The sequence below is a fragment of the Muntiacus reevesi genome, chromosome 11 (genome assembly GCF_963930625.1).
Source record: "Muntiacus reevesi chromosome 11, mMunRee1.1, whole genome shotgun sequence".
Lineage (NCBI taxonomy): Eukaryota > Metazoa > Chordata > Mammalia > Artiodactyla > Cervidae > Muntiacus > Muntiacus reevesi.
Window position 1 is genome coordinate 23,661,670 of NC_089259.1, and position 22,257 is coordinate 23,683,926.

At 44.2% G+C, this 22,257-nt stretch overlaps 1 protein-coding gene across 2 annotated transcripts in view; it reads left to right on the top strand.

Moving 5' to 3' along the window:
* Positions 1-297: 297 nt before the first annotated feature.
* The window catches only part of DCLK1 (doublecortin like kinase 1), a 335,403-nt gene continuing 313,443 nt past the window's right edge, over positions 298-22,257 (top strand). For both annotated transcript variants that reach the window (XM_065901788.1, XM_065901789.1), the window contains exons 1-2: positions 298-577; positions 6,058-6,453. In XM_065901788.1, the coding sequence (XP_065757860.1) occupies positions 6,078-6,453 (376 nt within the window). In that variant the 5' untranslated portion in view covers positions 298-577; positions 6,058-6,077. The remainder of the gene's footprint in view (positions 578-6,057; positions 6,454-22,257) is intronic.

Consider the following 22,257-nt stretch of genomic DNA (forward strand, 5'->3'; position numbering starts at 1 on the left):
CCCTGAGGAGGACACACCTCACGTCTCCGCCGTGCACGTTTCCCGGGTCAGACCCGGTCCACGTTCTCTCTCCCGGCCCCCAGGTCCACCACCGACCGCCCCCTGTCTCCAGACAACCACTCCCGGGGCCCGGGGAGGTCAGGGGGTTTGTCCAGCCAGACGCACCGAGGTCGCCGTGGCAGGCTAGGGCGCGGGAGGCGGGGGCCCGGGGCGCAGCCGTGGTGGGTGCGCCCGGCCTGGAGGGGCGGGGGCGCGGGGCGCGCACGCGGAGGAGGAGCAGGAGGAGCGGGGCGGGCGAGCGAGCCAGCCACAAGAAAAGGGAGCGCGCCCGCCGCCGCCGCCGCCCTCCGGAGAGAGGCAGGAGTGAGGCTGTGCGAAGCGCCGCATTTCAATGAGGACCGGCCGAGGCGCATCCCTGCTCTAGCGGCTGCAGCCCAGACGCCCGCGCTCCTGCCGCCGCCGCCCAGCCCCGGCCCCGCAGCCCCGCGGCCCGGCCGCGCCCAGCCCGGCGAGGACAGCGCACGAGGCGGCCCGAGCGCGGCCACAAAGACCCCCGGCGGCGTCTCTCCGCGGACCGGTGCGTGGATTGCCTTCGCCCGGGGAAGGGAGCAGTGGGGAGGGCCGGCCGGGGGTCCCGCCGGGGGCCGGGCCGAGCCCGCTCCTCCCGCAGCCGCGGGGCGCCGGGGGAGCGCGGGCGCGGAGGGCCGGTGGGCGCCCCCTTGGCCGCCGCCGCCCCGCCCGCCGTTCCTCGAAAGGCGCTGCCCGGTCCTGCCCCGGCCGGGGGCGCTGTGTGCGGGCGGCCCCGGGGCCGCGGGCACCTGCCTCTTTTGTCTGGTGCCATCGCCGCGCTGGAAACGGGGAGTCGGGCGAGTGGGGCGCCAAGGCTCCCGGCCGCCGCGTTGTTACTGGAGAACCAGGGCGCAGGGGCCGGGCGAAGTGCTGGTCATTGTCAGAACTGGCCGCGGAACGGGAACCAAGTCTGCGCCCAGAAGGAGTGGCCGGGCCAGGCCTCTTATTGTGTGTGCGCTCTCCCGTGGGCCTGGAGGGTGGAGGACGGGGGTCCTTGCATTTGGGGAGGGGGGGGGGCAAATGTAGCGAGTACATTTGCGGGATCTCAAGTTCCTTCGGGGACTGCGAGGCAGCCCCCTGCACAAATTAGTGCCCGCAGTGCTAGAAAGCCTGCGGAGAGGAAATGGCATTCTCCTCCTAGTGGGAGCGCACGCACAGCCCCGCATTGCCCCACAAAAGGGGCGGCGGTGGAAAACCAGGTTTGCTCCGAATCGCTGCTGGATTGGGCGGGGAGAAGCTTGTGGGAGATGGAGCAGATGAAAGGTCTCGTTCAGACCGGCCTCCTCTCCGCACCTGTGAACGTGTGTCCAGATTACGGAGCACACGCGTTCAGTGGCCACGCCGCAGGGTGTCCTGTGAATACGTTTTATGAATGTTCCTAAATATATCTCCTTTCCCCGGGAAAGTAGGACAGCGTTTTTTTAAGTATGAAATGTCGCATGAATGCGGGTCAGAGAGGATTCTGAGAGAGGTTATGTGTAGAACATTGTGAAAGGAACGATCGCATCCTGTGATACAGCTGCGTCCAGGGTGGTGCATGCACTCTGAAGATGTGTGTGCGCCTCGTATTGCACGCCTGTCCATTCCCGCACATCCTAGTTCTACTGGCAAAATGTGCCTTGGAATCTCTAGGTCCAGCATCTATATAGATTTTATATAAATCTATTTATAAACATTTATAAACACGGTAGTCTTTATATCAGGTTATTTCTTGGTGTGAATGTGAGTGAGTGAGTGTTTGAGTATAATCTGTGAACAGGAACTCATGTGCTCATCTAGAGAAGGATGGACACAGAGGTTCTTCATGATGGTGAGAAATCCCACAGAGAACCATCTAAAACGCTGATTTCTCAGTCTGGCAGTATTTACAGGAAAATCTCTTGATAAGAACCAGGCCGGGGTCTTCCCCACCCAGGCGTCTGTGAGCTGCCTGGCTCAGGCCTCGCGGTTACCTTCTTGGCATCAGGACATACCTGTGCCCAGGCCCTTTGACCGTGGCTGTGCTCCATAGCTGGCTTCCACAGAAAGCAGGGGAGCCGTGGAAGTCTGGTGAATCTTCCCCAGGTGCTCTTGATTCAAATAAACGACTAATCCATTGGAATTGCTGAGCGAGGGAGAGAACATCTATTTTAATGCCACACATAATATCTGGAACAGGAGGATGTGTAGTGTGGTTTTTGACATTCATTTAGTGGTTGCTGTAGCCTTCAGAATGATTTCACCCGGAGTGTGGTTTTTCTTTGTCACCAACATCATTGCCTACTTTGGAGCAGGCTCAGTGAAAGGAAGTAAAAGCTCTTGGCCCTGCTGTGGTTGAATGCCTGATCCAGTTTGGGAAATACACAAATAAAACAAAATCAACTTTTCTGTTCTAAATCGATCTTTTTTGGGGGGTCTGGTGTGGGATTCTTGGTTCTAGAAGCCTTTCCCTCAAGGGGATTCCAACAATTGCTAAATCATTTGACCCTTGCCAATTACAAATCAACAAGAGCCCCTTGGAATTAGATTTGCAACACAATTGTACCATCCTTTCCGCATGTCCTGTGTGTTTCAGTTTATTTGGATTTGAGAGGAAACGCCTAGGGTAGGAAGAATTATCACTGCCTTTAAAAATAAAATCTTCAACAGCCAATCCGGCCTTTATACTTCACGAAGTTTGAGGAACCTAGTGAATTGGCATGGCTCTTTGAGTGCTGGCAGCGTCATCACCCCAACACACACTCCCTTTTGGAAGACAAAGAACGCCTTTTAAAAACAAATAATTAATAAGTGTAGGAGCAGTTATGATATCATAGGCAAAATATTTGTTCTGTTTACTCAGTTACTCGCTATCTGAAGGACTGAATATCAACTATTAATTGTTTTGAACTTATCTAACTTCAAAATCAGTGAAACCAATTCATACATATGGTAAATTTTTTTCTGGAAAATGCAAATTTGTTTTTATTTTAATAAAGTTATTTTATTATTATTGTTAATTTATTGGCCTTGCCTCACTGCATGTAGCATCTCAGTTCCTTGAGCAGGGATTGAAACCTCGCCTCCCTGCATTGAAAGTGCAGAGTCTTAACCACCGGACCACCAGGGAAGCCCCTGGAAAATGCCAGTTTAGGCTGTCCGGGGTATTCAGTGGCCTGGGGTAGTTTTCATGTCTGGAGGAAAAACGTGCCCTGAGCTCATCACTCCAGATTGAATCCCACTGCGCTGCTCTTCCCCCCACACCCCTCAGGGTGCGCAGGTGGCGACGTTGGAGGCCTGATGACCTGCCTCCTCTCTGTGCATTGGAGTCTCTCTGGCAGTTTAAGTGGTCTGCCCAAGAGGAGCAGAGGCTTTCAAAAGCCTGCTTTACATGTGATGAGCAGCCACTGGCAGGGGGTCTAGGCCTCTAGAACACAGAGCTCGTGTCAGAAACGAGGGGCCAGGGGTGCCAGCTTCAGGGTCAACTGGAGTGAATCCGGGTTCAAGTCCCAAGGCCCTCAGTTATGACTTTGGCACGTGGATACAGCCCATACTCACCCTCGGTCACAGTACATCCCCTCCCTCACTGGACTGTCCTGAGGTCTAGAGGGCATTTTTAGCATGTTACACAGCAATTGATCGCCACCTAATAGTGCCAGGCACATCACAGACATCAGATAAATGTGAGCTTTTTCCACTCCGTGCATTTCAGGAGTGCACAGTCTCTGGCAGTGCATGAAGCTTTTGAGCATGAATTTTTAGTTGCTCTGAGTGGATCAGAGGTCAGTTTATGGAGGGTGAAGGAAAGGTCAGGGAGGCTTGGCAGGGCTTTGGTTTGGACTGACCTTCAGAACGGCGGCATCGTCTTCATGGTGGGGTTTGGGGGGGCATTGATAAAGTTCTAACTCCAGGAGGTGGTGGAGGACAGGGAAGCCTGGTGTGTCCATGGGGTCGCAAAGAGTCAGACACAACTGAGCGATTGAACAACCACATAAAGTTCTTGCCCCCAGTTTTCAGTTCCCTTATATTCTGTTTCAGTGTGCTTGAGATTTTGTCATTAAGACTTCTTTCTTTGAATGCTGAGGTTTTCCCATCTTCTAGATTGTTCTGTTAAAACACAGATCACCTGTGAAGGGCAATAGCACGTGCCTTCGTCAGCTAACTCCTGAGCAAGGGTGAAATAATCCCACGGGCAGCCTGCCCACGACCCAGCTCCGTCCAAGATCAAATGGAACTGTGGGGGCACAGGTGTGCCTTCCAGAAGGTCCTGACATGGAAATGGTGGAGGATAGGAGGTGCGCACTCACCCGGATCCCCCCTTACTGGACGGGGGAGATTTTCTTCATACTAGTTTTTTCTGTGACAGAGTCAGGAACAGAAAAGCAAATTTTATTAATGAAAAATATTAATACTTATCACAGTCTAGACATTACCCCAAGTGTTTCATGTGTATTCACTTATTTAATAGCTGATATTAACTGTGAGGTAGGTACTATCGGGTTTCCCACGTGTGACGGAGGAAACCGGGGCTTAATGATGATGAACAAGTAGATTTCTCTGGGTTATATAGTTGGTCCTGGATCAAGTCTGGATCAGCGTGTTTAAGTCTAGATTTCCTCCACACAGAGTCTTAGTGGAAAGAAGGGCCAAGTGCCCAAAGAAGAAGTAACTGATCCCTTTTTGGTTTTATTTTGTTGTTGCTTTTCCTTTTCTTTTTCCTCTTCCATCCCTCCCTCCTTCCCTTTCTCCCCGTCCCTTCCTTTTCCCCCCTTTTAAAAATCCACCTTATCTGAAGCATTAAGTATAAGTAAATGAGTTACTGTGAGTCCACTTTTCAAGTAAATTTCAACTGACTACCTAGGAAATTCCCAGGTGGCACAGTGGTGAAGAATCTGTCGTGATGCAGGAGACACCGGTTCAATCCCTGGGTCAGGAAGATCCCCTGGAGAAGGACTTGGCAATCCACTCCAGTATTCTTGCCTGGAGAATTCCATGGACAGAGGAGCCTGGCGGGCTACATTCCATGGTGTCGTAAGAGTTGGACATGACTTAGGGACTAAACCACTATGTAGAAAAATCACTTTTATTTATTTATTTATTTATTTGTTTGTTTGTTTTTGGAAAAATCACTTTTAAATTGGTAGAACCCATGGATTTTTTTGCTCTTGGTCTGGCCATGGAGTCTACAAACACTGGGTAAAATGCTTACAATCTGACTTTAAAAAAATATATTTATTCATTCATTTATTTTTGGCTGTATCGGGTCCTAGCTGCAGTGTGGGGGATCTTCCTTGCGGCCCGCAGGCTTCTTTCTAGTGGCGCATGGCACCTGGAGCCCATGGGCTCTGTAGTTGCTGTGTGTGAGCCTGGTTGCTCCCCAGTTTGTGGGATCTTAATTACCTGACCAGGTATCGAACCCGCATCCCCTGCATTGGACGGTGGATTCACAACCACTGAACCACCAGGGAGGTCCCTAAAATCTGACTGTTAAATGTTACCTGCCCTCTTTTGATTCCTGGTCCACCCCCGCTGCTATATCTTTTATATTTAGCCCTGGACTGATGTGAAGGCTCATGTCCTACCTACCATCAGGATTAACCTGCAGGGATCCTTGGAGTTAGACAAACCTGGGTCAGAGTTCTTGGCTCAAGCATTTCTCAACTGCATTATTTAGAGAAATTTGGAAGAAATTTTTCTGTGCCTCAGTTTCTTTATCTGTGTATGGGGTTAATAACAAATAAACTTTGAAAGGTTTGTTGTGACTATCAGAAATAAGAGCAGGTCAAAGCCGGACATGTTCTAGATGGTCAACGCATACCAGCCGTATTGTAAAAAACCTGGGGTTGATTAGTAATGTTTCCCTTGGTCTGCCTCTCCTGAATATTGTCTTTTCTCTCCCAAGTTGATCACTCATATGAAACACATCATCTGTTACAGCAGTGCTCCCATCAGCTGCTCTCAAGTTGAGCCTTCCGTCTGGATGCTAAAATAACACCTGTGTGTGGCTGTTTGTGTTTCTGTGCCTCCCAGGTTCAGCTCTAACCGAAGTCATGTCCTTCGGCAGAGACATGGAGCTGGAGCACTTTGACGAGCGGGACAAGGCCCAGAGGTACAGCCGAGGGTCGCGGGTGAACGGGCTGCCCAGCCCCACACACAGCGCCCACTGCAGCTTCTACCGCACCCGCACGCTGCAGACCCTCAGCTCCGAGAAGAAGGCCAAGAAAGTGCGTTTCTATCGAAACGGAGATCGCTACTTCAAAGGGATTGTGTATGCCATCTCCCCAGACCGGTTCCGATCTTTTGAGGCCCTGCTGGCTGATTTGACCCGAACTCTGTCGGATAACGTGAATTTGCCCCAGGGAGTGAGAACAATCTACACCATTGATGGACTCAAGAAGATTTCCAGCCTGGACCAACTGCTGGAAGGTGAGCACTGGGAGTGACCTCCCGAGGGACCCTGGAGGGTATGGCCTCGGTTCCCAAAAGTTCGTATTATTCTCAGCGTTTCTTGCTTGAACTCCAAGAGCCAGCATCTAGTCTTGTGGGTGTGGTCCTTGTATGTTACACATTTGGAAATTCATGTGGCTTTACAGTAGTGTAAAACAAAACAAGACCTAGTAATATTAGATCAGGTAACTTATATAATGGACTGAAGGAAAAACTGTCTTAATTCTACAGCAGCCTCTCTCTTTTTTCTCACATCCATGCTACATTAATTTTAAAAGTCCATTTTCTGTATCTTTATTCAAATGATTCATATTCATTGCTAGCTGCAAATTGAACTTTTGCTCCCACATGTCTGCCAGTACGTGAACTGAAAATAACTAATGATTCATGAAAATTTTGAGTTGAAAGGAATCTTAGATAGATACCAAAACTATTAATTTTGATCACTGGAGACTGAGGCCTGAAAATTTGAGTAACATATGTCTATGGTTACATGATAAGATAGTGGTGATGTTGGATCAAAAAATTAGGCTTGTTGGCTATTCTTTCCAATATGATACATTTAAATTTTAAAATTATTCTGAAGTTTGACTAATTCTAAATTTAAAGGATTGTTGTCTTTCTATGGTATTTGAGGAATTAATCTGCTCAGTTTATTTTTAAAGTTTAACGGTGGTTAACAGTCATTATCTGCTTTAGACATTTCATGTGGAAATAAGTCTTCCTGGGTGGCTCAGTGGTAAATAACCCATCTGCCAATGCAGGAGACGCAAGTTCCATCCCTGGATCAGGAAGATCCCCTGGAGGAGGGCATGGCAACCCACTCCAGTATTCTTGCCTGGAAAATCCCAAGGAGAGAGGAGCCTGATGGGCTACAGTCCTAGGGTCACAGAGAGTTGGACATGACTTAGCGACTGAGCACTCACACAGTGAAAATAGGACTGTCTGGTTCCACAGGTGAGACCTGGTATCTTATGCAAGCAGAGTAGATTTCCTCCTCTGGAATAGTCTTATTTCAGGACCGACCCCATTTGAATGGCAGGAAGTCTCTGATCACCTTAGAAATCATAAGTGAAGCAAAATAATTTGGAGAGAAATACTGGGATGAAATTCATGCTGAGAGGTAAACGATCCTCTTTGAGCAGTAGGTTTTCTAAGTTGAAGTCTCAAGGTCCTGATGAAGTAACAGCACAAAGGAACAGGGAAAAGGACGTTGAGAAGGTGGGGAGAGCTTGATTTCACCCTGAGTTTATCCCTACTCCAGGTATATTTGCCAGGCCCTGTGGTCTGTCTGGACCCTGGATGAATGCCATGCCCTGACCGCGCACAGGCAAGCACTCTGGTCCTCCTCTGAAATCAGAATTTGTATGTGATTCAAGCCTCAGGGCTTCCTCTGTCTTTCTCCCATTTCTCTTCCCTTGATCCCTTGGCAGGGGTGCCAGTCCACTCACAGTTTGACTGTAGTTGAGAGAAGCCTGGGTTTGGTGTGTTTATTTTGTGGGAATTCACTTCTCTTTTCGATGACTCGTCACCCTGCCAAGATGCCTGTAGACTTGGCCTTTTTCCTTCTATTCAGATGCTGGAACTTCCAGTAAATTAAAGGGGAAGAATGAACATAAAACCTTTCTGTTATCAGCTTTGATTTTTGTGCCTTGTCCTTTTCATAACCTTGGAAAATACAGGATAAATAATTCAGTGAGATATTCCAAGGGATCTGGATAAAGATCAAGTGCAAAGTCAGGTGTGTGCCCAGTCACCTATAATCGTCGCTTTAAGGACTGATGGTGTTGTAGGGAAGGTATGCCAGAATCTCAGAGCACCTTCTCAGATATCTTGGGCTTGGCAGCCTCTGGTCTAGAGTCACTTGTGCAACATTTCCTGGGAGAGTGGTACCTCAGTCAGTTTATCATCAAGGATTGATCTAGACTCAAAAGTAGCAAAGATATTCCCATGATTCCCATTGACCAGGGAGAGGGTATGAGAGGTCGGACATTACAGTACTTATAATCCGGGGGACCAGCAGAATCATGGCATGTTGCTACCATCTTCTTGGTTAGTTTTTTAGTACAAAAGAATACCTGCCCTAAGAGACTGCTGTCCTGAGCGGTGATAATAATGATCGCTCACAGATATGGGGCATGTGTGTGGCATAGGTGAACATATTTCATTCTTACAATGATCCTAGGAGGTAGGTACTGTTAATCACCCTCATAGTAAGATGAGAAAAATGAGGCACAGTGTGGTTAAGTGATCTGCCAGGGTCACACAGCAAGAAAGAGTTAGGATTTGAACTCAAGAAGGCTGATGCCAGAGCTTGATCTCATAACTGCCACTAATATAAGATACCGAGTGGGGTATTCTTAGTGGCCTTTTAAAATTGAAGTACAGTTGATTTACAATATTGTGTTTGTTTCTGGTATACAGAAAACTGATTGTTACATATATATATGTGTGTGTGTACCTATGTATGTACCTATATATATACATATAAAATATTCTTAGTGGCTCTTAAATGAAATATTATTTTATTGGGTTCTTGAAAACAAGTGTTTTTTAACCTCGACTTAATTTCAAGAATAGCAGATACTGCTCCCAGAAACATTTTAATATTTTCATTTGCCTCCAAACACTTTTCTCCTCAATCAATTTGAAGTAACTGCAGATGGAATAATCTGATGTTAAAAATTCCTTTTTGGAAAAAAATACCTTTTTCTGATTAAATAAATGGTAACATCAGTAAAGTAGGTAAGTTTGCCTATTGGCTGCCTTTAAAATTTTTTTCAGTTTCAGTGCATTTTTTTCATCTATAATACTGACAATTAGCATGCAGCTGCACTTAGTGTTGAAATAGCTGGAAGTTCATTTAGATTTGCCTCTGTCAATTACGTTTTTGCTTAGTCTGATAAAATGCAAGCCGTTGCTTCATATTTACCATTAGGTTCCTAGCTTCCACTTTACATACTAATTTTATGTAAAAGTCAGTGCATGTTATTAGCTTCTCATTTCTCCTTCCAATATGATGATGTTTTAAATTAAATCCTTTTAGTGGGAGCAGTGACAAGTATATTTGACTTGTAATTGTCTTTTGTAGTTTGTTTGTTCTCACTTATCTCAGACTAGACAATGACATATGTGAGTTTCTTTATTTATAATAGCTAATAGTCAGTTTCACTATTTTACTATTATTGTGCCTAAGTTTGGCTTAAAAAATGCCTAAGTTTAGCCAGTCAGGATAAAGCTGGCTCTTAGGCTGCAGTATGATTATATGAGTAAGGGTGTGTGTGTGTGTGTGTGTGTGAGAGAGAGAAATTATATGAGTAAGGCTGTGTGTATGCATGAATGCATGATTGTGTATCTATCTGTGCATGAATGTTTATGTATACACACATGCACACACATACACTTCAGAGTAGACCATAGATGACACTCCCAGTTGTTTGCTTTCAACATGGCCTTTATATGTTTGAAAAAATTGTGATGCTCAATAAGGAAAGTTGAATTGCAGGTCTATTTCTGCAAGTGATTCATCTTGAGACTTGGCCTCATTCTCCCGATATTGCCTCTTTCTACCCAATTTTACAGTGTTTATATTCCACTGTAGGTGTGAGGATGTTGTAAGAATAAATGAAGGAGGAAAATTTAAAACCTTTGAACTCTTAGGAGAAAGATGTACTATTATATACAACATGATATATAAATCCCAAGCACTGACTGATTGACTGTTCTTTATCAGATGCTCAAACATCAGGGTTGTGTGTTGAAGAATAGGTGTGCCCCTCCCCCACACTTTTAAATAGACTTTGTTATTAGTGCAGTTTTAAGTTGGGGGCAAAACTGAGCAGAAAGTACAGTTTTCCTGTATCCTGGGGAACTCCCTGGTAGCTCAGCTGGTAAAGAATTCACCTGGAATGCAGGAGACCCTGGTTCGATTCCTGGGTCAGGAAGATCCTCTGAAGAAGGGAAAGGCTACCCACTCCAGTATTCTGGCCTGGAGAATTCCATGGACTGTATAGTCTAAGGGGTTGCAAAGAGTCGGACACGACTGAGCAGCTTTCCCTTCCCCGTATCCCCCTGCATCCACCCATGAACAGCCTTGCCCATTATCACCAGAGGGGTACGTTTGTTAGAGCCGATGAGCCTACACTGACAGGTCATTATCACCCCAGGTCTATAGTTGACACAGGGGCTCACTCCTGGTGGTGCACATTCTGTGGGTTTGCACAAAGGTATAATGATGTGTATCCAAATCCATGACTGTGGTATCATACGGGAGAGTTTCACTGCCCTAAAAGTCCTCTCTAATCTGCCTGTTCATCCCTCCGTGCCCCAGTCCCTGGTGTCCACTGACCTTTTCACTGTCTCAGTAACATCCTTTAGTATCTGTGTGAATGTCGGTCTGAAAGAGTCAGAGTTTCCTTTAAGCAATAGGGTAGAAACATGCAAGTGTGCTGTCTTCTGGATACCAGTAAGTTAATATGTCTGTGAGATCTGCGTAGGAGCAGTCCCTGGGTTCCTGGGCAACCAAGCTGTGACATACTGTGACCTGCCCCCCCCACCCTCCCCCCCCCACCGTGGACACTGCTTGATTCCAAATCCCCAGCCTAAGGGCTTTTCCCAAGTCCCCATCAGAATTAACCTCTCAGGAATAAACCCATACTTCACCCCAAAGTCAGGGAGTCTCTCCAGTCATGATTTCCAGGGCCCCCACCCCTCTTGGCAACTTTCCCCCTGGCGTGTTGTCATCATCTATCAGTACTTTTTCCCTCTAATTTACTAGCTGACTATATGCCTCTCTGCTCTATTTAAAGATGTTTTAAATTTAAGTTTTGAAAAACTATAAAACATGCCTCTCTAAAATACTGCTGTGGCCAATAGTTCACTAGTTTCTTGAATATCCATCCTCTCAGAGACACCAGTGTTCGTCAAGAATATACATATCATTTGCCTATAAGTTAATGTTCTTTGCTCACACATTGGCACTGTGCTTCATCCGCTTAACAATATACCATGATGTGAGTGTAGAACCACTGCAGCCTTTTTCCTGACTTCAGGGTATGCCTTACACAAAGTACCGTTTTTTAATTTAACCAGTCTTTTATCTATGGGCGTTTAGGTTATGTCTGATCCTTTGTTATTAGAAAAGTTTTGACGAGGAAATCCTTGGATATTAAGTTTTCCACTCGTGTAGGGGAATATGCTCAGGATCAATTCCTAGAAGTAATATTGCTGGAGAGACAAGTACAGGCATTAAATTTTTAAGAGCTATTGGAAAATTTCTCTTCATAGAAGTGGTACAAGTTTGTCCTCCCCATTAGTAATGTATGAGAGTGGCTGTTTTTCTATGAGACAGTGTTACCAAATGTTTTGTCATTTGCCAATCTGTTAAGAAAAGCATGTACCCTCTTATAGTTTTAAATTTCGTCTTTCCATATCTTTTTTTCTCCATAGCTTTTGTCCATTTTTCTACCAGATTGGGGTCTTTTTTTGTTTGTTTGTTTTACTTCTAGGATTTTTTAAGATATTAGCCCTTTAAGATACTAATTTCAAGTATGTTTTTTTCCAGCTTGTCCTTTAGTGATTTTGTTTATCGTGGTTTTTTTTTTTTTTTTTTCTTTTTTGGCCAGATTTAACAAAATTATATAATCAAAAGGGATCAGTCTTTTCATTTATGGCTTGAATTTCATGCTTCTTGTCCTCTGGACTCAGATGATAAAATTGTTGCTCTTCTTTTCTTCTAATGTTTTTATGTTTTCATTAAAAATATTCTCATGGAAGTTGTACTAATATAATATTTGAAGAAAGGCTTCAGTTTTATTTTTTGCAGGATGCCTGTCTCATTTTTAAGAGTTTTAATTTTTAAATTAATTTGGACTTAATAAAAGTGTCACAGAGATGGAAGGTTCCCATATACCCTTGACCCAGCTTCCCATGAGGGACCATCTTACACAGCCAAGGCACAATTATCAAAGTAAAAACTAACTTGAGAACAATACTGGCAACTAAACTATGGGCTTTATTTGGCTTCCATCAATTTCCCCACCATTGACTTTTTGTTGTTGTTGTTTCAGAATCACACATTGCATTCACCTTTATTATTTTTTGTTTTTTGTGTGTGATAAATCTTTAAAAATTTTTTATTGGAATAAAGTTGCTTTTCAATGCTGTGTTAATTTCTGCTGTGTGCAAAGTGAATCAGCTACATGTTTACATATATCCCCTCTTTTTTGAGTTTCCAAACATTGCGTTTAGCTATTCTGCCTCCTCCATCTCCTTCAAGCTCCGACAGTTCTTAAGTCTGTCTTTAATGACTTGACAGTTGGAAGAGTACTGGTCAGTTATTTCGTAAAGTGTCCCTCAACTTGGGTGTACCTGCTGTTTAGGTTGAAGTTACGCATTTGTGGCCAGGATGCCATAGAAGTGAAGCTGTGTCCTTGGGGCATCCTTGCAGGAGTGCATGTTGCCACGTCTTGTTGCTGGTGAGGGTAACCTGTTGGTTAAGGAGCGTCTGCCAATTATCTTCACTCTAAAGTTCCTCTCTTCCCCTTTGTAATTAACAAATATTTTGAGGAGGAACTTTGTGGCTTTTTAAATAGCTTTTGCCTCTGAATTTTGGTATTTCTTGTTAGATTTTGCCTGTACCAGTGATTATTAAGGTGTTCAAAGACTGACTTTCTGTTTTCCTCTTGACTTGCCTCTCCTTTAAATACTTCCTTCACTCTCCTGTCTTTGGGTCATCTACTGTGACATCATCAAATCTATCATTTTTACCACTCTTTTAAGGCCAGTTAGCCCCAGATCAGACCTTTCTTCATCACTTCAGTAACCTGCATATATTCACCCTATTTGTGGTTGTTCTGTCGCTACGTTTTGTTGGATTCTCTGTGACCCCATGGACTGCAGCACGCCAGGCTTCCCTGTCCTTCACTGTCTCCCGGAGTTTGCTCAGACTCATGTCTGTTGAGTCGATGATGCCATCCAACCATCTCATCCTCTATCACCTCCTTCTCCTGCCTTCAATCTTTCCCAGCATCAGTGTCTTTTCCAGTGCGTCGGCTCTGCATCAGGTGGCCCTCTAATCCTGAGTCCTTTCATCCTGTCACATACAGATGTAATCCCATTCTTTAAGGTTATTTGGAATTGCACCTTCTTCTCGTCTCTGGATCCTGTTAAATGGTGTCACCATCTAACTCAACATCACCCTTGGCTTCTCCTTTTCTTCATCCCACAGATCCAAGCTGTCGTCATTTACTGTTCATCCTGCTTAAGACATCTCTTCAGCTTGCTTGTTCCTTTTTTGCCACCATTATTATAGTTTTTAAGTTCTCAATACTGTTTTAAAAATGTTACGTTTTTTTTTAAACTGAAGGAGTAACACATTTGTATGCAGTGAGCATTATAGAAAGCTTTGGAAGATGCAAAAAAGTTTTTAAAAAAGTAAAGAATAACTCCTCATATTCCTGCCACTGACTCCTGTCATCTCTTCCTTGTACTGTTAGGGTCCTAAGCTAAAAACATGCGTTTTAGTTTTTCCTTTTCAGTTTGTTTTCTCTTTTCTTTTTATAGCATCTGTATTTGCCCCTGCTTTCCGTTACTATTACAACCTCTTTTTTTTTCTTAGAGAATAATTGCTTTACAATGTTGTGTTAGTTTCTGCTGTAAAACAACATGAATCAGCTACACACACACACACACACGCACACGCACACACACACACGCGCACACACACCCTCTCTCTCTTGAGCCTCCCTCCCACCCCCCACCCCAGCCCCCCTCTGGGTGCTCACAGAGCCTGGAGCTGAGTTCCCTGTGCTATGCAGCAGCGTCCTACTAGTTATCTCTCTGACACATGGCCTGTGCTTCTGTTAGTCCTAATCTCCCAGTTTGCCCACCTTCCCCTTTCCCCTCTGTGTCCACATGTCCGTTCTCCGTGTCTGCGCCTCTATTCCTGCCCTGTAGGTAGGTTTATTGGTACCATTTCCCTGGATTCCACATGTATGTGTTAATATACAATATTTGTTTTTCTCTTCCTGACTGACTTCACTCTCTCTGAGTCTCTAAGTCTATCCACACCTCTGCAAATGACCCAATTTTGTGCACTTTTATGGCTGAGAAATATTCCCCTATATGTATGTACCACATCTTCTTTATCCATCTTAGGGGCCTTTATTTCGGACACGTGTCCCACACAGCAGGCTTCAGGCCAGTTTTCTTGCCTAGAAGCCAGGCTGCAGGCGAAGCATTTTGTGTCGCACGTTGCTTCGCGTCCGCAGAGGATGCAGCCCACGACCTTCATCGTGTTTCTCTCTGCGGCGCCTGCCCCTGCCCTCGCGTCTCTTCTGGCTTGTCTCCCGGGACCCACTGACGCTGCTCCGCTGCCCTCTTCCCTCGTGCAGCCCACCCCGGGCCTCCCCGCCCCCTGTGAGGACGGCTCTGGGGGTGCCCTCCTGTGGGCGCACGGCCGTGCCAGGGTTAAGCTGGGGGTGGCCCTGAGCAGACTGCATCACTCCTGGTGTGTCTGTCTGCCCTGGGAGAAGAGGTCTGTTCCTTCTTAGCTCGTCGAGTCACGCTGAGGATTGCAGGTCGCAGCGCATGGGTTTCCACAGGATCTGCTGATGGCAAACACTCAGCCTGTTCTGCCATTGGCATCTCCCCGCTCCACCTCTCAGCCAGCAGACACGCAAGTCTCTTACAGTCTGGACAGTCCTTGGCTTCGTCCTGCTTACCTCTCAACCACGAGCTCTTCCTCCATGAGAAATATCTGCATTTGCTGTCTCTACTTCCAGTCAAACCTCAGCCGCTTAGTTAGCATCATTATACTTATTTATCTTATATCAGTGTTTCTGGACTTCAGGGAGCTTGTTGGAGTCCTCGGTGTTAACGTGGTAGTGGCAAGAACGCAGTAAATATCACTGGAAGCAAGAGGAGAGGGAGGCCGAATGGATAAATAAATGAATGAGAGCAACCTGGCATCACTGCCCAACTGAAGTGGCCGTCCCGAGGCCCATGTGGCTTCCTCCTGGCCCGGCTGGCGATCTGTTAGGAAGCTTCATTTTCTCTGCCGTTCCTGGAGTGTAGGATGCTGATTTCTGGGTCTCTCCCAGCCGCATCCTCACCACCCCTTGGTTTCCATGGCTCCAGGCACCTGATTTCTCTCAGTTCCCTTCAACGGCCCCTCCATCTCTGGACACACCCTCAGTATTGGCGTTGCCCTGGACTTCACCCTGTCCAGCTGGGTGGGGTCTTTCTGAACATTTCCTTCAGTTCCCCAAACTGCAGCTACCCCATGCATCCACTTCTCATACCCTGGATGTATATTTCTAACTTCTTGCTGGAAAATCTCCAACCAGTTGGCTCTTAGGAACTTGAAGTTCGATTTGTGCACAACCAAATTCATTTTATTCCTTACCGTCTAACCCAAACATGTTTCCCTTCTTGTTTGATCTATTGTAATATATGGAGAGTTGGCCAAAATAGATGTTTCAATGGCATCAATCCAGTGACTGTATTCCCGTGAGGCTGGCATCCAGTCAATTGCCAGTTCTTCAATCCAATCAGTTGGTTCTGTCTGGTAAGTACTCCTCATAGCAGCCGTCCCTCTTTGTTCCTAATGGGGATGTGTAAAGTTTAGCTCTCCAGCTTCTCGCCTGGGCTATTAGAATAGCCTTCTAAAAGGCATCTCGATTTCTGTCTTCCCATGTCCTACCTGCAGCCCTGCCTTCACACTACAGCCAGTGTGGTCTTTCTAAAACCTGGGTCTCCAGACTTCCCTGGAGGTCCAGTGGTTAGGACTTGGCCTTCCAGCCCAGGGGGTGCAGCTTCTATCCCTGATAGAACATAAACAACAGATGCAATATTGTAACAAATTCAGTAAAGACTTTAAAATAGAACCTGGATTCTGATCTTGCATAAGAACTTTGGTGCTGTAACCTACTGCAGTCTTAGCCTAACTTGTTTGTCCCTGGAACGATTTTTATATTATTTTTTGAAAAGGACATGTTAATATCCAACAGACGATCCCCTTTACTATACTGTTCAGTAGAGCATATTATTATTTTATTTTTATCTGAAGTGCTGTCCTCTTTTCTGCTAATGAGAATCTTACCCCCACTTCCAGGGTCAGCATGAATTCCATTTTTTCTTCATTGATCACACAGTGGGAAGTGGGAAATGATTTCTTTCTCCTCTGAATTAGAGTTGCTTGGACCACTTCTTTACCAATTATCACTTATTGTCTTGTGGTGAAATCTTTTCATATATACATCTTGCTCGCAAAGCTCTTTGAAGATAAGGTTATGACTTAAAATTCTGTTCAGGTATTATGCCCATCATTGAGAATTTAGGAGGTTGCCTAAAATTTTTTGATGTCATGGCTAATGCTCCTTGTATTTGTTGCAGTGTTGTTATTTGTTGCTCTGTTATTTACTTAGGAAAAATTTTTAGCAATGAGAATATTTTCATGGTTCCAAATACAGTTTGCCATGTTGCTTTCCAAAAGGGTTGATATCAATTTATAGTGTCTCTAGGGCATTTTCTACATTTTGTTTTTATCCTTTGTCATATATTTTAGTACCTTGTATTTTTGTAAATTATAAAAGGCTTTGCATAGCATATTAACCCACTGTTGTATTGTAGGTCATCAGTCTGTTTTCCCCTTTTTATTTTAGCTTCTCTAGTTTTCAGTTGTATCAGTTTTAAATTAAAAAATGGGTCCCTTAACTTTTCCTTTATGTTATTTTTTTGCTGCTTTATATTTGAGAAGTTGACATTTTCCATAGACTTGATATACACATTCACATTTTATTTTCAGTAAACTTATTTTTATGTACTATCATATTATGAAAGACTTCCATGGAAGAACGATCCATAAGTGCCTTTGGGAATCTTTTTTTCTTGCCTTTGATAGCACTGTCAAAATCATCTTCTTAAACCTGCACCTTCCAGGTAGATTATGAAATGTTTTTGTGTACATCTGAGATAGGTTTATAAAATATAATGTCCAGAAGGCACTTTATGGTATTTTATTTCATACATTATGTATTTCATGTAATTTAACTCAGTTCGACTTCAGAGATTTCAATATACAGTTGAATCTGTCCCAGATTTTACTGTAGCTCACAATAGTGAATTTTAATTTCCAGAGTTTTCAGTAAGGAAGTTTTTACTCTGGAAAAATGGCATGTATTACACAAAGCCCTCACTTAAGATACTTTTGACTATGCCACATTAGAGCTTAAAGGAATCCTAAAGGAGGTGGCAAGCAGCTTCAATAATGTGAAAAATGGAGATTAGGTCATTTTCAGACTGAGGTCAAGTGATGTCATAGTTGGAATTTACAAGTCTCAACCCTGAGCCAGTGGAAAACTTCCACCAGTGAGGAAAAACAGGGCAAACATCTAGTATCTCCCAATACGGACTCTTATAGAGAAAGACCTTCCTAGCTGACTTCATAGGCCTGGTTACCCATATTACTGTAAGTTGTCCATAGTGACTGAGAATTTCTCTTATGGGCAAATCTTTAATCTTATAATGGGAGCCAGTGGCCAAGTAGCATTAACTCTGGAGATTTTTTACTAATAAATTTTGTTAGAGAAAATTTATTTCCATTCTTCAAAGAACAAAATATAATAAGTTTAAAACGCATGTGTGATTTTTTTTTTTTTTAATAAACAAGGACTCTTTGGTACCTTTACAATAATCTAATATGCTTACACAGAAATTATTCTGTTTTCCAAAGTCCCAAAATACTTAAGACTTTCAGGGAAAAGTTACTATGTACTGATATTTTAGGAGATACTGGTCAGATCCAAACATAATTTAATGCTTCATTTACTTAGCTTTTTTTTGTTTAACTGTCATTTTCTTTCTTTCTTTGCTTAACAGAAAATATTTGTTTTTGGGGCCTTTAAAAATACCATAGCTGTTCAGATGGATGCAGTTCCCTAATGTCTATCACCAAACACCGAGGAGAGTTCTCTGTTCTATATAGTAGGTCCTTGTTGGTTGTCCGTTTTATATATAGTAATGTGTGTATGTTAATGTTCCCTCTTGCCACCTCCTGTTTAACCACTTCTAATTCACCTTGATTCATGGACCTAACGTTCCAGGTTCCTATGCGATAATGCTCTAAAGCTTCGGACTTTACTTCCATCACCAGTGACATCCACACCTGGGCGTTGCTTTTGCTTTGGCTCTGTCTCTTCATTCTTTCTGGAGTTATTTTTCTGTTCTTCTCCAGTAGCGTATTGGGCACCTACAGACCTGGGAAGTTCATCTTTTAGTGTCCTATCTTTTTGCCTTTTCATACTGTTCATGGGCTTCTCAAGGCAAGAATACTGAAGTGGTTTGCCATTCCCTTCTCCAGTGGACCACATTTTGTCAGAACTCTCCACCATGACCCATCTATCTTAGGTGGCCCTACACAGCATGGCTCATAGTTTCATTGAGTTAGATAAGGCTGTGGTCCATGTAATCAGTTTGATTAGTTTTCTGTGATTGTGGTTTTCATTCTGTTCATTTTCTGATGGATAAGGATAAGAGGCTTATGGAAGCTTCCTGATGGGAGAGACTGACTGAGGGGAAAACTGAGTCTGATGGGTGGGGCCATGTTCAGTAGACCTTTAATCCAATTTTCTGTTGACGGGCGGGGCTGTGGTACCTCCCTGTTGTTTGACCTCAGACCAAACTATGGTGGAGGTGATGAAGACAATGGCGACCTCCTTCTAAAGGGCCCTTGAGGGCACCACTTCACTCAGTGCCCCCGGCCCTGTAGCAGGCCTCCACCGACCCATGTATACCAGAGACGCCTGTATACTCACAGGCAAGTCTGGATCAGCCTCTTGTGGGGCCACTGCTCTTGTATCTACTACTGTGGGCAAGAGTCTCTTAGAAGAAATGGAGTGGCCCTCATAGTCAACAAGAGTCCAAAATGCAATACTTGGGTGCAGTCTCAAAAATGACAGAATGATCTCTGTTCATTTCCAAGGCAAACCATTCAGTATCACAATAATCCAGGTCTGTGTCCCGACCAGTAATGCCAAAGAAGCTGACTTTGAATGGTTCTATGATGACCTACAAGACCTTCTAGACCTAACACCAAAAAAAGGTATCCTTTTCATCATAGGGGACTGGAATGCAAAAGTAGGAAGTCAAGAAACACCTGGAGTAACAGGCAAGTTTGGCCTTGGAGTGCAGAATGAAGCAGGGCAGAGGCTAGTAGAATTCTGCCAAGAGAACACACTGGTCGTAGCAAACACCCTCTTCCAACAACACAAGAGAAGACTCTACACGTGGACATCACCAGATGGTCAACACCGAAATCAGATTGATTATATTCTTTGCAGCCAAAGATGGAGAAGCTCTATACAGTCAGCAAAAATAAGACTGGGAGCTGACTGCGGCTCAGATCATGAACTCCTTATTGCCAAATTCAGACTTAAATTGAAGAAAGTGGAGAAAACCACTAGACCATTCAGGTAAGACCTGAATCAAATCCCTTATGATTATACAGTGGGAGTAACAAATAGATTCAAGGGATTAGATGTGATAGACAGAGTGCCTGAAGAACTATGGACAGGGTTCATGACATTATACAGGAGGCAGTGATCAAGATCATCCCCAAGAAAAAGAAATGCAAAAAGGCAAAATGGTTTCCTGAGGAGGCCTTACTAATAGCTGAGAAGAGAAGAGAAGCAGAAGACAAAGGAGAAAAGGAAAGATGTACCCATCTGAATGCAGAGTTCCAAAGAATAGTAAGGAGAGATAAGAAAGCCTTCCTCAGTGATCAGTGCAAAGAAATAGAGGAAAACAACAGAATGGGAAAGACTAGAGATCTCTTCAAGAAAATTAAGAGATACCAAGGTAACATTTCATGCAAAGATGGGCACAATAAAGGACAGAAATGAAAAAAAGAAAAAAGGACAGAAATGGTATGGACCTAACAGAAGTAAAAGATATTAAGAAGAGGTGGCAAGAATACACAGAAGAACTATACAAAAAAGATCTTCATGACCCAGATAACCACAATGGTATGATCGCTTTCTTAGAGCCAGACATCCTGGAGTGCAAAGTCAAGTGGGCCTTAGGAAGCATCACTATGAACAAAGCTAGTGGAGGTGATGGAATTCCAGCTGAGCTATTTCACATCCTAAAAGATGATGCTGTGAAAGTGCTGCACTCAATATGCCAGCAAATTTGGAAAACTCAGCAGTGGCCACAGGACTGAAAAACGTCAGTTTTCATTCTAATCCCAAAGCAAGGCAACACCAAAGAATGTTCAAACTATTGCACAGTTGCATTCATTTCACATGCTAGGAAAGTAATGCTCAAGATTCTCCAAGTCCAGCTTCAACAGTACGTGAACTGTGAACTTCCACATGTTCGAGCTGGATTTGGAAAAGGCAGATGAACCAGAGATCAAATTGCCAACATCACAAAAAAAACAAGAGAATTCCAGAAAAACATATACTTCTGCTTTATTGATTATCAAAGCCTTTGACTGTGTGGATCACAACAAACTGTGGAAGATTCTTAAAGAGATGGGAATACCAGACGATCTGACCTGCCTCCTGAGAGATCTGTATGCAGGTCAAGAAGCAACAGTTAGAACCAGACATGGAACAACAGACTGGTTCCAATTTGGGAAGGAAGTACGTGAAAGCTGTATATTGTCACCCTGTTTATTTAGCGTCTATGCAGAGTACATCATGCAAAATGCCAGGCTGGATGAAGCACAAGCTGGAATCAAGATTGCCGGGAGAAATATCAATAACCTCAGATACGCAGATAGTACCACCCTTATGGCAGAAAGCAAAGAGGAACTAAAAAGCCTCTTGATGAATTGAAAGAGGAGAGTGAAAAAACTGGCTTAAAACTCAACATTCAAAAAACAAAGATCATGGAATCTGGTCCCATCACTTCATGACAAATAGATGGGGAAAAATGGAAACAGTGACAGACTATTTTGGGGAGCTCCAATATCACTGCAGATGGTAACTGCACCATGAAATTAAAAGACACCTGCTCCTTGGAAGAAAAGCTATGACTAACCTAGAGAGCATATTAAAAAGCAGAGACATTACTTTGCCAACAAAGATCTGTCTAGTCAAAGCTATGGTTTTTCCAGTGGTCATGTATGAATGTGAGAGTTGTACTATAAAGAAAACTGAGGGCCACAGAATTGATGCTTTTGAACTGTGGTGTTGGAGAAGACTCTCGAGAGTCCCTTGGACTGTAAGGAAATCAAACCAGTCAATCCTAAAGGAAATCAGTCCTGAATATATATTGGAAGGACTAATGCTGAAGCTGAAGCTCCAATACTTTGGCCACCTGATGCAAAGAACTAACTCATTGGAGAAGACCCTGATGCTGGGAAAGATTGAAGGTGGGAGGAGAAGGGGACGACAGAGGATGAGATGGTTCTGTAGCATCACCGACTTGATGGGCATGAGTTTGAGCAAGGTCCAGGAGTTGGTGACGGACAGGGATGCCTGGCGTGCTACAGTCCATGTGGTCGCAAAGAGTCAGACACAACTGAACGACTGAACTGAATGTATGTGTGTGTTATTCCCAAACTCCTAATTTATCCTTCCCTCTCTCTTTCTCCCTTGATAATAACAAGTTTCTTTTTGATATCTGTGCTTCATTTCTGTTTTGTATTTAACTTCATTTGTGTAATTTTTTTTTTTTTTTTTTAGATTTCATATATAAGTGGTATCATATGATATTTGTCTTTTTCTCTCTGGGGCTTTCCTGATCGTTCACCTGCCTGTAGTGCAGGAGACCCAG